At 37.2% G+C, this 16,185-nt stretch overlaps 1 protein-coding gene across 2 annotated transcripts in view; it reads left to right on the top strand.

Annotated features, from left to right (window-relative positions):
- MPL (MPL proto-oncogene, thrombopoietin receptor) overlaps positions 1 to 6,556 on the top strand; it is a 427,873-nt gene extending 421,317 nt beyond the window's left edge. For both annotated transcript variants that reach the window (XM_044085406.1, XM_044085407.1), the window contains one exon: positions 4,623 to 6,556. In XM_044085406.1, the coding sequence (XP_043941341.1) occupies positions 4,623 to 5,150 (528 nt within the window). In that variant the 3' untranslated portion in view covers positions 5,151 to 6,556. The remainder of the gene's footprint in view (positions 1 to 4,622) is intronic.
- Positions 6,557 to 16,185: the final 9,629 nt, after the last annotated feature.

Below are 16,185 nucleotides of genomic sequence, written 5' to 3' on the forward strand. Positions count from 1 at the left end.
ACATAAATTCTCTTATTTCATTGTTCAAATTACTCAGCGACTGCCTTCCATATCCATCTTATCTTGCCTAATGTGCTTTTCTTATCTTTCTTCTCTTCCTTCTGCTTCCCCATACAGTTCATGTTTGCTGCACTCATTGGCTAGTCTTAGCACATGTATTTGTCCAAATTAGACTATGTAAACACAACATAGTTATAAAAGGGTGTGTCAGATCAGCGAGTCTAACAAGCTGTTTACTAATTTAGTAACTTCAGCAGAAACACACTCTCATGGATGCATGCAATTAAAGACAGTTGCATAGTAATGTTTGGAGATTAAATGATATTTATTCTGTTAATGAAAAGTCCCCAGCCTTTTTACACACTCACACATCCCTATGCAGAGGCTCTATCCTTGCAGCCATGAACTTAAAATAATCAGTGACTGCATCTTGGGGCAGAGGCAATTCCCAAAATTAAGAAACACCTCAAACTGGAAATCCCCAGGCCCATATGCAGTACCTAACTTCTGGTTGAAAGCATTAACATCTTTGCATTAAGATTTAGCCATGAGTAAGAACTATTTATAGGCACACCCCAAACAGACACTGACCTGGCTAACAGGAAAAACAATACTCCTATTTAAGAGTGAACCTGCAAGCTACCCTAAAAATTATAGGCCAATAACTTGCCTTCCAATGACGTATTAACTATACACTGGAACTGATGCCGACAGAGTCTATAGTCATTTAGAAGAAAACTCAATTATGGCAATAGAATGAAAGGGCAATAAAAGAAAGTCATATCATTTGATCATTTGCTGTAAAATAATGTCATAGTGGAGAACTGTAAAAAGGGGAAGAATTTAAGTATGGCATGGACTGACTACAAAAAAGCATTTGATTTTTATCCATGAATGTGGGATACGGAGTGCTTAAAAATGTATAAGATACACCCTACACTGATCAACTGCATTACAGTGACCATGAAACAGTGTCAGACCACTTTGCAATTAAGCCATGACAAAGGACTAATTATTATTCCAGGGATAAAAATTCAAAGGGGGATATTCCAGGTGACTCTGTCACCGCTGCTATTCTGCCTTGTCCTTAACCCATTAAGTTGTCTACTTAACAGCTTAGGTCAAGGTTATAATTTGACTCCTAGGAAACAACAAAGTGTAAAGACGTCTCATCTTCTCTTTGTCGATGATTTGAAACTGTATAGCTCATCAGATGAGGAACTGAAAGTAAAACTGCAAGTTGTCAAAACTTTTTCAGATAATATAAGAATGTAATTTGGTCTTGATAAACGTGCAAAAGCAACCTTTAAAGCAGGAAAACTGCAACACCAAGAAAATATCAGTTTGGGACAAGAATGTGATATAAAAGGACTTGATCAAGATGGAATGTATAAATATATGGGAATTGATGAAGGATCAGCAATAAAACATGAACAAATGCGAATAAAACTTAGTAAGGAGTATTTTAAAAGACTTAAATTAATCCTGAAGACAGCATAGACATCTAAAAACAAAATCCAAGCTATAAACCAGTTTGCTCTTCCTGTCCTAACTTATAATTTTGGAGTGATTGACTGGCCCCAAAACATGTTGGATAGATTAGATAGGAAAACAAGAAGGAAGGATGCTTCATGTTCACCAAATGATTTATAAAAATCAGTGCATACCAAGATTATATATTCCCCATTCCGAAGGAGGAATGGGCCTTCTTGAAATTGATTAGATGTACAGATCTGCAATGGTGGGACTCCACACATTTGCAGACCTCACAAGACCCAAATGTAGTGAAAGTTTTGAAATCTGAGGAGAATAAATCTAAGATGACCCCCTGCTTAGGCTAGCAGAATCATACTGGCATCAAGCAGGAATGAAATCAAACCACAAGTGGATAAAAAACAGGCGGCTAACTGAATGTGCCAAAAAAAAGAAAAAGAATATAAGGTGAAGGACCAGATGAGAAGGCAAGAAATGTGAAAAATGCATAAATATAGTTGCAAGTATAGAAAACTTCTGGAAGAACCTCATACTGATCAGGATAAATGCAGGAATGGTTAAGGAGAGGTGAATTCAAACCAAGAGATGAAAGGTTAATATTGGTGGCACAAGATAGTGGGTTACGTACATGTTAGTTTACAAAGTCCATTGAACACGTGGGAGAAACAGACAAATGTAGGTTTTGTAAAACAGAATTGGAAACAGTTGCACACCTCATTGCTGGTTGCAACATACTAATGGCAGAAGGACTGTATACTGAAAGGCATAATAATTTTGCGAGACTGTTACACTGGGGTTTGTGCAAAATATAAGCCACAAAGCATCATAGAAAATGATGGTCTACATCATATGGGATCATCCATTGCCAACAGTTCAAAAGATAGATGCTAGAAAACCGGATATAGTTGTCCAAGAAAAGACAAAAGTAGATAATTGAAATCGCCACACCCAGTGACTACGGTGTCCTGTGGACAAAGAGACGCAATGTCATAAAATATCAGGAGTTGTAAGCAGAAATGAGAGCAATGTGGAAGAAAGATACCTAGATAGTTCCAATAGTAGTAGGAGCAAAGGGTCTTATAAAAAAGAGTCTACAGTCATATTTAGATATGCTACCAGTACATGTAACTCTGTACAAATTACAGGAGTCATTACTGAGAATATTGTGAGTGCTGTGAAGAGCACTTTTGGCTGACATCAAAAAGTGAAACAATACTAATTTTGTGAACTTTAATCATACTTTTACTTAGGAATGGGGTCCATTCCTGTCATGGTATTAGAAACCCAAATGATTTGGAGAAATTAAAAAGGAATATGTACGTACATATATACACAGGCATACATACATACATACACACACACAGGAATATGTACAGGGTCTATATTATATAACTGAAAATTCAGTTCAGTGAATGGCATTTTTGGTGTACTTGCATCACATATGTCACTCGTCAAACTGTTCATACTGAGATTGTGGTACAGTGAAGATCAGAAAATTTGCAGTTTCATCACTGTAGTGCGATCTTGGAGTTGGTATATATAATTAGCAGGGTGGGGAGGCACAGCCCCCCCCCCCACAAGAGCAGAATTCAATGAATGGCATTTCAGATGAAATGCCATTCATTTAAGTGGGTTTTCGCTGATTTAATATAGACCCATATGCACATACATATATACACAGGCATGCACACATGCACACACATACAGAGGATATCCTTAAGTATCGATATGAGACTCTTTGCACATCTTACAAGAATGCAGCTCATTTCAGGTTTGGTAAGTTGTTGCTGCAACATAATTAAATCATGGCTTCAGACCTGAGATGATAACTTAGCAACTGTAATATGCTGCACAATGTTATCCATGTTATCGCTGGCCAGAAATGTCCCAGTGGTGGCTAAAATTCATTTAAAGGTCTGGATCCTGTGGCTTATGGTTGCAAAATGACAGGAAAAAAATGAAATATGTAACTGTTTTATGTAGGCAGAAATAACAGGCAGGCATCATGACCAGATTCACTTATTCCACACAGTGAGGGTAGCTGCATATTCCTTGTTTAATTGATGTGTGTAATTTTTTTTTCCATGATATTGAGGGCTTAAGTAAGTAAATGCATGGAATGCAATATGGGTCACCTTTTTTTTATTCACAATATGTAATGGAAATTGTTGGAGTATTTCTCACAAATGGTGGATAGGATGCCCTAGCAATAGCACCTGTATTTTGTTAGTTTAACAGCAATCACATATAAATGTGGCTATTGTCTATTGCCATAAATAATAGTTTCAACTACTCCATTTCAGGTATCTTGCTTGGTATTATTGGCTGACTGTTTGGCTCTATCCAGAGGGGTAAGTTCTAGCCTGACGAGAAAAAGAGTAGTTTGCCCCAGACAACTTGGGTAGTTAGCAAACCTGATATCTGATGAATCAGTTGGGGGATAAGTACAGAGTGAGCAGTTCTGCTGGCTCATCTGTCTTGGGGGGGGGGGGGGGGTTCCAGCCAAAGACTAACAGCTCCTGGTGGAGATCAAGGAATCTAGTTGAGTGATGTGTGCATGATGTAAGCACATTAGTTATAGGGCAGACCATTACAAAAAGCCTCTGCAGCAGTCAGGATGGTGTCACATGCTCTTATCTCCTTTCAGCCTGCTCCCTATTTATTTACATTGAGGATCTTGCAATTGTGGAACACCAGTACATGAAGGGTAAGCTAGAGAGGTGCTGGATTTCTCAGACTGGAAGCTCGAGAAGGGGATCCAGAACACTGATGGTAGACAGTTACGGGGGTGGGGGAGTTTGTGAGACAACAGGATAGGTTGAAGCCAGAAGAAAACAAATCACATTATAGAGATGGTTAACTGCAAGCATGCATGCTTTCTGGCAGATATAAAATGCATTTTTATTGAACTTACCTTCTTCTATGTGCAGTGGCAGTTCAGCAGCTTTATGAAAATTTGTGACATTAGGATAAAACAGAGACTGTTTGAACTCAGCTATACTACACTAATAAAATGAGAAGCATTACTGTACAGCTCAAACATAATCATCAGTTGTCTTGCAGTCGAGTGTTCAGATATACCATAAAGCCATTGCCCTTCTTTAATATTGTCTTTATTTCTTTCACAGTCTCTTCCACCTTTCTGTGAAAAGGTATATGAAGAGGATGCCCTTCCTTCCCTTGTTGAAATCCTCTCTGAAATTAAAGCAGGTCAAGACAAGGATCAGGCTGGTAACTCACGGACAAATTGTACTCGATATGAAGGTACAACACGCACAGACAGTAACCATCAAGATTATGTTACCTTGGATCCCAAAAGTTCCTTCGTACAGCATTTTGGAAATGAATATATCGATGAGCAGATGATAATTAACCTCTCCCCACAAGGGCGCTTATTTAGATCCCGTAGTGCCTCTGACATTGACTCTCCAACAAGACTTGAAAATACACCAACAGAGGCTCTACTTGGTTATATGGGACAATCATGTGACCTACCACGCATTGGGCAAACATACTCAGAATGTTTAAACACTGTACATAATCAAATAGACCTACTACAGTACCCTCCTATATCAGAGTACCAAACTATGGTTTTAACAGACATCTCAAATCGCATCTATATTATGATGAGTCACTCTGAACCAGATATTCTGTGAAGGACCAATACTGCATCATCAGAAAATGACTGATCACCACAATTCTGCATCTTGGCTGAAAATATTTTGACCACAGTTTCAGTTTCTTTTACTGTAAATATTTATTAACTGTAATCTACTTTTAAATAGTTGAAATAGGTATCTCTTTTTATAGCAAATAAGTAAATATAACAGCGCAAGTTCCACTTCAGCTGTCTCCACATTATATCATATCTGCTGTTTAGCTCTGTGGACCCATGTACCACATACTTCTGCTATCTTTATTAAGTATTGTAAAATGTTTAGATGGATTTGGCAGTACAGAACACAACCTTAATATTTTAGCAGAAGGACTGTAAAACAATATATATTTCATTTTTGTGCCGTCTTGTGTACATGCACAAGTCAGTATACAGGTTTGCAAAGACAGTGAGTGCTCCCGGGTGTCCAGGTAACACTCTTAGGGGCTCCTGGATACACCTCTGCTCAGACCTACCCTGATCCCATATTTCCTCAACTATATATGCATTTTTGGGTTCCTTTGTGCTGACAGATATGCAGGATAAGCTATATTGCTTACTAATTAACAAGTCAGTAATAACAGTCAAGATTCTTACTCAAAAACATCAGCACAACCTCCCCAATGATAAGAACCACTATGAAGTTTCTGTCCAATTGCACTGTTGCCATGAAACAGCAGGGTAATTGTATAGCACTATATGAAGGTTCAGTCTTACTTAAGGGTTGACAAGGAAAGCATTTTAATATGGACAAAATACAGCTATCTTTCTAAACATATCCTTGTAGCACTTATGATTGCAATTATTGTTTTTAATTAATTATAATGGAACATTTGCTTGTCCTTATTTGGATGAGAAGCACTGTCAACGGGGCAAACACGAGATATCTTAATGTTTGTCAGACAAAATCTATAAGGGAATGTAAGTTATGAATCATCGCACCCAACAGCAGCTTTGTTTCAGGGTAATGTAGGACTACTTTCAATAAAGGTCTGTTGTATTAATGAGATTTATATAAAGTCAGGGCATTTAGTAAGTCATGATAAATCATCTAAATACATATGTAAAGATAAGCTTGTCTGGTAGAATAACAGTTGTTGACATTCCAAACCAAAAATTGTGCATTCTTTCTTTAACCTACAGACGATAAGGTGCTGAGAGTTCACAGCTGTAACTTTGTGATGCACTATAAGAAAGTCATTAAATCTCTAAAGCTGCATTTCAGATTTTTTTCTATATAAAACAGAAAATGAATGGTGTATTTTAAACACAGTAATTAATGACTGCACAAGTGGTACAATACTATACCCACTGCTGCATACTATAGATAGCAAATGTTATGATGTGTATATGCAAATATTAATGGTGTTTACATTAGACTGTCTAATAAACAACAAATTAAAGGATTGGGAGTTAACATATTTTTTCTAAGCATTAAATGTTTGCTAAATAATAACAAATGTGCCATTTGATTTACATAACTTCCTTGGCATATTTCTGTTGTGATAACCTAGAGACTCGCTCATTAACTTAATATAGTGAGGTAGCCGACGCAGCTTAATATTTATATAGAAGCAGGCACTGCTTAGTATTTATATTTCTTTCTAGTTGTCTGTCTCTAAATTGTGCTAAATCTGCAGGAGATATTGAATGGGCCAGGTAGAAGTCCTCATACTGATCTTCAAACCCCACAAGGATGCAGGTTCAGTAATTGTCCTATGGTCTAGGAGAGGCAGGTTCACAAAAAATGATTATGTAGTAATGTTTGCTCACACTTCCCTATCCCTTCCTCCATTTATTACTCAAAAGACATGAAAGGGTGCATTACTTTCTACAGCTACAATGAGACCAGTTTGTTATATTTGTAGATGGACTAGCTGCAGATAGACAACGCTATCAGAATTATTGTACCTATGATATCAATGCATCCCCAGCACCATACAGTATAATAGCAGAGAATCTCAGCTACATCACAAATATAATGTAGGAGTAACATTAGTAAGATATTTTGTAAAACATAAGCTGCTGAAATGGGAATAAATGTATAATGATGTGTCAGGATTTGGTAAACTCAGATCTCAAGCAGCTCTTTGTCAAACAGATGCTAATTCAGTTGGTATGAATTGCTGTTTTCATTTCCTTTGAAGAAAATGCAGTCACATACTGAAGTCTGACCTTTATATCTACTGGTGCTTCTAAAAATGAAGCAGTTTACAACTTTCTAAAGCAAGAAAATGAGGTGGCCTTCTCATACATTGTCAACCACCCCTCTAATTTTCCATATAAGTAGCAGTGAGAAGTAGTCAGCACTGTGACCACTTGCTGGTGGATGTACCACGTGTCATCTAACCCAGGACATGGGTCACATATCTACTGGTCTGATTATAGGGTGTGATGTCCACATTATACTTGGGTGGTGTGTTACCTGATTCAACAAATTCCTCCTTGCTTCTTGTCAATGCAGTTGTTGTCATGGCTGTGGCAACAGTGTTTGGCATGGGTTGATACTGTCCATATTATACTAATATCACAGCTGGATTCAGTGAATGTCCACAATCTGTAGTCCTTCAGGAAGCTGTTTGGACACAGTAGCTGTATGTCATCTGTGATATGCATCACTTATCTAATGGGCAGGAAAGGGCATAGCAGACATCCCTGATGTACCGACCTGATCACTGGACCCAAGATACAGGTCATGTCACACATTTCAACTTAATGAGATGTCATGTATGTCATACACTGGTCTACCCATTTGGTGATATATGTGTTTATGGCCACATATGACAGTGTTGATTCAATACCTCAGTGTGGATTTGTGCCAAATGCCTTGAACTGGTCAAGTTCCACAAGATGATACTGTTGTCATCATGCATGCCCTCTATGACCACTTTGAGGACATCTATCAGATGTAATGGACTTGATGTAGCATTAACAACTCACACAGGTCTGTTGCACACACCTGGAATATTACCAGTGTACATGTAGAAGAGCTCCATGATGACATGTTGGTCTACTTCACAGTCACGGAGAGTCAGGATGTCCCTATACATACATGCATCAGGTGGAGTCTCTCCAACTCAAGTGGATGCATGTTGATGTACACCTTTGTATGGGAACATAGGCCATGTGCAGGGAGAGTTGAACTGTGTATTCAGCCATATCAGGAAGTATGTGCTGAGTCATGCCATAGGTGATCTGTGATGCTGTCAAGGCCCATTGATTCCATGTGATAGGCTTGGATCAAGGTAAAAGAGTGCATGCTTCCCACTGTAATATGGCCCAGGGTTTTGACACAATCTCCCAAGCAAGCATCATTGAGAAAACCTCCAAGCTGGGGATTAACCCTTACATCAGTTGATGGGTAACCAACTGGCTCACTGACAAAACACATCATGTGAAAGTTAATGAATCAACCTGAAGCAGTAAAGCTGTCACCACTGGCAAACTCCACGGATCTGTGCTTGTCCCTTCACTGTTTGAACTCTATTTCTTGACAGTTTAGTCTACAGCATATGGCCTTTGGCTTACCAAGTTTGCTGATTCGTGCATATTGTGAGCAATCACCGAGTCTATCAATGGTAATAACATAGGGCAAGAGGAGCTAACACACACAACTGAATGGTGACAAAGGCACACGATCTACAAATAAATGCAGAAATGTGTGTGTTTGTAATGTTGTCCATCTGAAAAGTGGAATTCCATGTTAATCACAGCATTGACAAAAGTCCTGCTATGCAAAAACCCAGTGATACAAGTACTGGGAACACATGTAGACAGCAATCTGAACTTAGACCACCAACTGTCCACATTGGTATTGAAAGCCTATGTTGTACACATCATAAGTCATGCCATCATACTGAGATCTTAGGATTGTATAACAGCAGTATAGTCAAACCTCATCACAACACTAACAGAGTATAATGCGCTCTTTTTCATGTACCTCACCAGACACATGTAGCAGCTGGAGAGACCACAAGGCTTTCTCAGCAAGATAACATGGTCTACAAACCATGCCATGATGGATGTAGATATATTTAAAGCCATGTCACTGTGATCTTTATTGTATAGGATGAGGTGACTTCTGCCTGGCCTCCAGGCCAGTCTCTGACCCTGCCCTGGTGGGAGTACTGTATATCAAAAAATCTGACATAGCTGATGTCATCAGCAGTGTCTTTTGATGAGAATATAACAGTGTCCCATATGCTGGTGTAAAATGCTCCCTGTAATGTCAAGGGACAGTTCTCTCTCTCTCTCACACACACACACACACACACACACACACGCACACACACAAATTCTAACTTATGAAGGACACAGATCTCTGTTGTTCTACCACAGATTTCTGGATGACTTGTCTGCCATATGGAATGGGAATGAAACATCACTGGAAATGTTACATGAATTTATGAATAGTAGCACAAGCTTCCTTAAATTTACTATTTACAGTTCTTATAGTAATATAGACTTCTTAGATGTCAGAGTCCTTTTGGATCCTGAAGGAAGGCTTAATACCCAGATTTTTAGAAATAAGTGCCACAGAAATACATATTTACAGAGACAAAGCATGCACCCGGGCCACATATTTAAGAATGTGATTAAAGGAAAAGGACTCGGGTTATGCACAGAACTAGAACACTTAAAGAATAATTTTTATGGAGAGGGGATATTCAGGAAGAGAAGTGGAGAACAGTCTATCAACCATACCCATGTTAAGAAACAATAAAGGGAGACCATGTTACTCGGATGGAGAAGTAATTGAGTCTAGAGTCAGCCACAATAAAGAAACTTTGAGAGTTTCCCTAACCTATTCGAGCAACATACAATTAATACAGAAAATTTTCAATAGGAATTGGCGTATATCATGAACAGATGAAGAAGTCAAGCAAGTAGTTGACCAAACACCGAGATATGTTTTTAAGAACAAAAAATCCTTTAAGAGGGTACTATGTCATCTTAAATTGAAATCAGTTACTGACATAGATATGGGTAGTATAGGCACTTTTCCTTTTACCAAATGTAATTTTTGCTCCTTGATTGATACTATCAGAAGGTTTACACACCATGATACAGGTAAAGTTATAAAGTTTAAAGTACATGACAACTACAACTCAGTCAGTCTAGTTTATTTTGCATATTCTAAAATATGCCTGTCCTTTTATATTGGTAAGACCAACCGTAGGTTGAGGGACCATATAAGAGAACATACATATAACATCAATAAAGGCATAGAGACGAATGCCTTGGCTAATCATACCATACAGACTGATAACACACACAAGTTTAAATTTATGGTGATAGAAGTTATTCCTCCTATTGAACGAGGGGGTAACATTAGAAATAGAATGGAGACCTCAGAGTTGAACTGGATCATCAGGATGAGAGGCACCTTGGGGAGGGACTTCAACAACAAGATGTCCATTAAACCCATTTTACAGGGTAGGGAATTAGCTAGGTAGCACTCCCACCTCCTCTTCAATTAAAATTTTCATATATGTTTTTGTTTGGGGTTTTTTGACAAATGTATTTTTTATAGTTCACTTGATACATTAGTGCATTGATGTGGTTATTTTCGCTGTATGATCCTGATTGAATAGTTCTTTGTATAATTAGAACAGTTTTTGCATAATTAATTAGAAATGATTTGCATTGGTTGTACTGTATTTTAAAACGAAACACAATGTACTGGTGAATTTGTCTGATGAAGCAGCATGGTTTGCTGCGAAAGCGCTCACAATTAAATCTGTTTTTTATCATAATGGCCACAGTGGATTGGTCCTTCACTTTTTTATCTTAGAATATATTAATGCCCAATCAAGAATACATTATTTTCCAGTAACTTTATCTATGCTTGTTATTATTTATCTACAGACTGCAAAGATATTACCTGTACCTGGCATAGAAGCAATCTTCTGACCTAGCACTAATTGGATTTACTGCACATCAGCTAGTCAAATGGCATTAGTAATACTCAGTTTAAGGATCTAAACCTCCTCTGCAACATCAACAGAATGGTTTTGAGGGACAGGTTTATCTTGCTAAGGATACCACTGTTCTGGAACAGACTCCCCATCCACATAAAACAAAGTTCATCCCTGTCCATATTCAAGTGCAACTTGGATCTATGGATGGGAAATAGAAAATTTACCCCAGGACTGCCCCTTGTACTAATAATGGACAGAGGAAGCTCCTAAATACTTTATCCCAAGCATGAGTCCCCTCAAACTATCTATGGTTTGATACCAGTTATTCTCATTAGGGGTAATTTATAATTATTGGCCATGGGATGGGTAAGGCCAATCTCTAACCAAATGGTTTATGTTAATTCGAACACAAAAAGGGAAATTTGCTATGCTTAAAATGGCCTGCAAGGGCAGCTAGCCTAGTACTTACCTATGAACTTGTGGAACAATGTATACATGCTGTATTAATTCATACAGACTGATACTGTGGTAAATACGTTTTTCTGTAGTCTTGCCCAGTCTATATTAAGGTCACCTAGGATTTTTTGTTTCAGGAGACATATTTGTAGTCAACCATGATAATACATCCTCAGAGTGTGACACGTCTGCAGTAGAAAGTATTTATAGTGATTATATGCATATTGATTTTGGTGAATTAATTTTAAAGTGTAACTATGATGATGCCATTGTTGTCTATGTTTATTTGTGTGGGGTGCAAACAGGCTAACATTTTTTGAATATATAATGGATATGCACCATCTCCTTTCTTAGACAGTCATTGTGTATTATATTGCAGCTGAGAGGTATTATTTCTCCATCACCTATTTAATTTTTTTTATTTATTTTACATTTGTTTACTGGGGAAGTCCAACTTGGAGCAAAGCCAACTTTCAGTGGAGGCCCAGGGAGAAACACTCCAGATGTATGTCTTTGTAAATTATGAATGCTGTAATCCATGCTTTTATTATTCTGATTATGTCTGGGATATAGAGAGATACAGAGCTACACAAGTCGACTGTGTTATTTTGAATACTAGGGACATTTGTATGACATGATTTTATTCTAGTAGGGTTGTTCCTAAAAAGGGCTATTATGAATCGTCAAGAGAGTATTTTGCATGACAGGTCCTGGGTTGGGTGAATATCCTCACATTGCTGGTGTTTATTTTTTTATAATAAGGTTTAGATATCCCTGGATTCTTTAATTGTATTTATTTTTTGCTTTGTTTGTAGATATTTTAAATATTAGTAATTCAATTGTGTTATGGGGCTGTTGTTGTAGTAATATTTCTATCCTTCAGATGACAAATAAAACTGAAGTCTCATCTGCCTGAGTTAGTGGTAGTTCAGGTGGACATAAAAGATACCATGGCATTTAACAAAAAGAGTAGGGGTTGCTTTATTATATAAACACTTGTCCATGTTTCTTTCATTATTTCCACATTTATTATATTTACACTTTATATCATACTTTATACATCACAATAAAGCACTTTACATGTTTATCTTCCTAAAACCCTTTCATTTCCCCATCCTTTCCACCATATCCATTTATTTATATCACATATTACTTCATCATATTTTCTTTTGTTATACAGCAATTCTTCATATCTTCTTTTCCATAAATACCAAAAAACAATGAATAAAAGTGTATCCCACTTTGCATTTTCTTCTTTCACTCCCAACATTTTTACCATACAATATCATGTTCATATTAATGTTTTTTAAATACTTTCCAGACATACACATCTTTGAATATGTCCCAAAACCTTCATTTTTCTTATGGTCCAAAAAAAATGTGTGGTGTCTCTTCAGTAGTACAGCTATTATACATTCTTTTTTCCGTCATTTTGTATTTCAGGTTACTTTTCACTGGCAGTTTGTCCAATAATAAATGCCGCAGAATATCACTTGTTTCAAAAAAGTTTCAAATCTTTCCTGCCTTTTCCTTATTACCTTCATGTAGTCACCATTTCCCCAAGTATCAATAGAACAGTTCACTTTCATTATTTTTATAACATTCTTTCCTTTCCATCTATACTTCATTTATATCAATTCTCCATGTCTTTATTTCACTTCCATATTCATTCTCTTCCAAGCCTTTTGTTTCCCTTATACTTTTCTTACCCCACATATCCACAAACCTTTACATTTTCATATGTTTCAAATACAATTTCTAGTATTGTACATTTTCAGACACTTGTTTAAAACACCCAAAATATATTTATTGAATCTAAGAAAACAACTGGATTTATTAAATTCAACTTCCAACACCCACTTTTCTTTTACATTCTAATCTATCCTTCTTTTGATTGGATTCAACCTTGTTCCCCACAAAAAAAAAAAAAAAGATACCCAAGAATTCAGTTTCCATACAAGTTGGAAAGATGTACACACCATTTAAATATGCTTTCCTAAAATATATGTGTTTAACAGACTCACTTCAGAAACTCGAATTTCCAAAACATTAAATTTCATATGATTGAGACCATATGATCGATGTTTCAGAATGTCGAGATTCTGAAATAAATCCAACATAAAAAAAAAACTTTTTCAATATTTCTGCAGGGGGGCAAGCACCCCTGTGACCCCCCACACCAACTCGGAGATCACACAATAGCGAGGAAAAGGGAAATCTCCTGTGCTAAATGCACATCTCCGTTCAGAATTTCAATGTTCTAAAATTTCGATCATATAGTCTCGAGCATATGAATTTTGATGTTTTAGAATTTTGAGATTCTGATGAGAACCCGTGTTTAACATATATATATATATATATACACACTATTTTATTATGGACAACTGAATCACCCTCCTCCAGTCTGTTAACTTTCATATTTTCTTGTTCCCTTACAAATGTAATCCCCAGAACATCAATTCTCAGTTTTAGTAAAATAAATTCTTATTCTTAACACATCTATAAACTACTTACTGTCTGACTTATTTAATTGTAATCCTACAGTACCCAAAATGTGCTCTGTAAATTATTTCTTTCATCCAATGTTTGTTCCTGGTTTCTAAGACCAAATAATCTGCCTAGGTTAACATTAATGGTAACCTTATCTCCTCCTTAACTTGCTATCTATCATCCTCTAACCTTGACCCACATGTTCATATAAATGCATTCATTACCATCACAAACAGCCATATGTTCAATGGACAACCTTGCTTTACCCCCCTTCCTTGCCTTATTTTTTTCCTACCCATCCATTCAACATCACAGACGTACAAAAATTGTCATAAATTGTCCTCACTAACATTCTTATTTTACCTACCGCATATTCTTTTAAAATGTTCAACATTCCCCGCTGTTACTTTTCCTTCTCCTTCCCCCTTTTCCATACACTCAACCACCTCTTAACTATCATTAGCATTTCAGAAACAATAATAAACTATCATCTGCTCTTTTCTTAGACCTCTCCAAGGCCTTTGATATGGTGAACCACATTCAACTCCTCCATACATTAAAAAAACTATCACTCAGCAATTCCACGCTGAAATGGTTCCAATCCTACCTGTCCAATAGGCAACAGGCTGTTTTATGGCAGGACAAATTATCTACATGCCTACCTGTTACACTTGGAGTTCCCCAAGGATCTATTCTTGGCCCTCTTCTCTTCACCATCTTTGTTAATGACCTGCCCACAATCACCCCCATGCCACATGCATTCAATATGCAGATGATTCGACTATCATCAGCACTGCCTCCAACCTGGCAGACCTCACTGCTTCAACCCAAGACACCTTCAACCTAATAGAAAAATGGTTCTCAAGTCGACAACTAGTTCTCAACCCCAACAAAACAAAACTACTTACTTTCTCACCCACTAACAAGACTCTTCCCCCCCACCTTCTCTATTACATCCTCCAATGGAATCACTATATCACCAGAAGCTCACACAAAGCTATTAGGTGTTACCATTGATAACTCCCTTAAATTTGACACCCATTTCAATCTTACCATCAAAACTGTCAATAAAAAGCTTGGCTCTCTCTATAAAGTAAAACACTTTCTCACTCCTCACGCTAAAATTACAATTGCCAGCACACACCTACTATCAACTCTTTTCTATGCCTCCCCCTCTTTACAAACCTAAACAAGACAACCCTTAACAAACTTGCTTCTTGTTACAATCACATAGCTAGATTTGACACAAATTCCACCTTTAGAACGCACCACTGCACTAACTTGAAGCAACTAGGGTGGTTAGAGTTTTCCAGCCAACTCCATTTCAACCAACTCAAACGGCTCACCAGATACTGTATCACCCAGAGAAAACACCAGCTCTGAAAACATCATTCACCCCTATATTAACCTGCAATCTTTACGCTCCTCCAATAAGATCTTAGCTCAAACTACCAAAGCCAATAATTCTGCTGGGGATTCTCTAGTCTCAAACTTTGTAGGTAAAATGTGGAACTCCCTACCAACCATGCTCACCTCAGAACCCTCACTCCTACAATTCAAAAAAAAGCTTAAACCCCATCTCAATACTCTCTGGCAATGTCCCTGTTCCAAACCTGATTAACCACTATCATTTACCCTTCTCTTACCTCACTATCCTTAACCGCTTTTTAACAAGGCGCCTCGCCTTTGTAACTGACCTATGTTTTTTTTTATATGCTGCTGTTTTTTTTTCCCAAGATGTGATGTATCTTTATACTGTATTTAGAACTCAACTATCTTCCTTTTTTGCATTAACAATGTTCATATGTCTGTTATGTACTTGGAGCTTTTCTCCCCGGGCCTCCGCTGAAAATGGACATGTATCCAGTCGGACTCTCCCGGTTAACAAATGTAAAATAAAATAAATAAATAAATAAAAATTTACTCTTTTACTTTTAACCCCATATAACCCTTTATCCACTCCTTCTTTCATGACGCCCATCATTCTTTTTCCTGAATAATCTTCATAAATATTTTATAGTCAGTATTTCCCAACTTAATTGGGCTCCATTTTTTATTTCTTCCTTTCCCTTTTACATATAATTTTATAACCCCCTTACAAATCTCATCTTCTTTTATACCTTCCTCCATCCATTCATTCAGTATTTCCAGAAAAGCTTCATTTTCTCT

Source organism: Protopterus annectens, chromosome 10.part0, assembly GCF_019279795.1.
Source record: "Protopterus annectens isolate FY-2018-M chromosome 10.part0, PAN1.0, whole genome shotgun sequence".
Classification (NCBI taxonomy): domain Eukaryota; kingdom Metazoa; phylum Chordata; order Ceratodontiformes; family Protopteridae; genus Protopterus; species Protopterus annectens.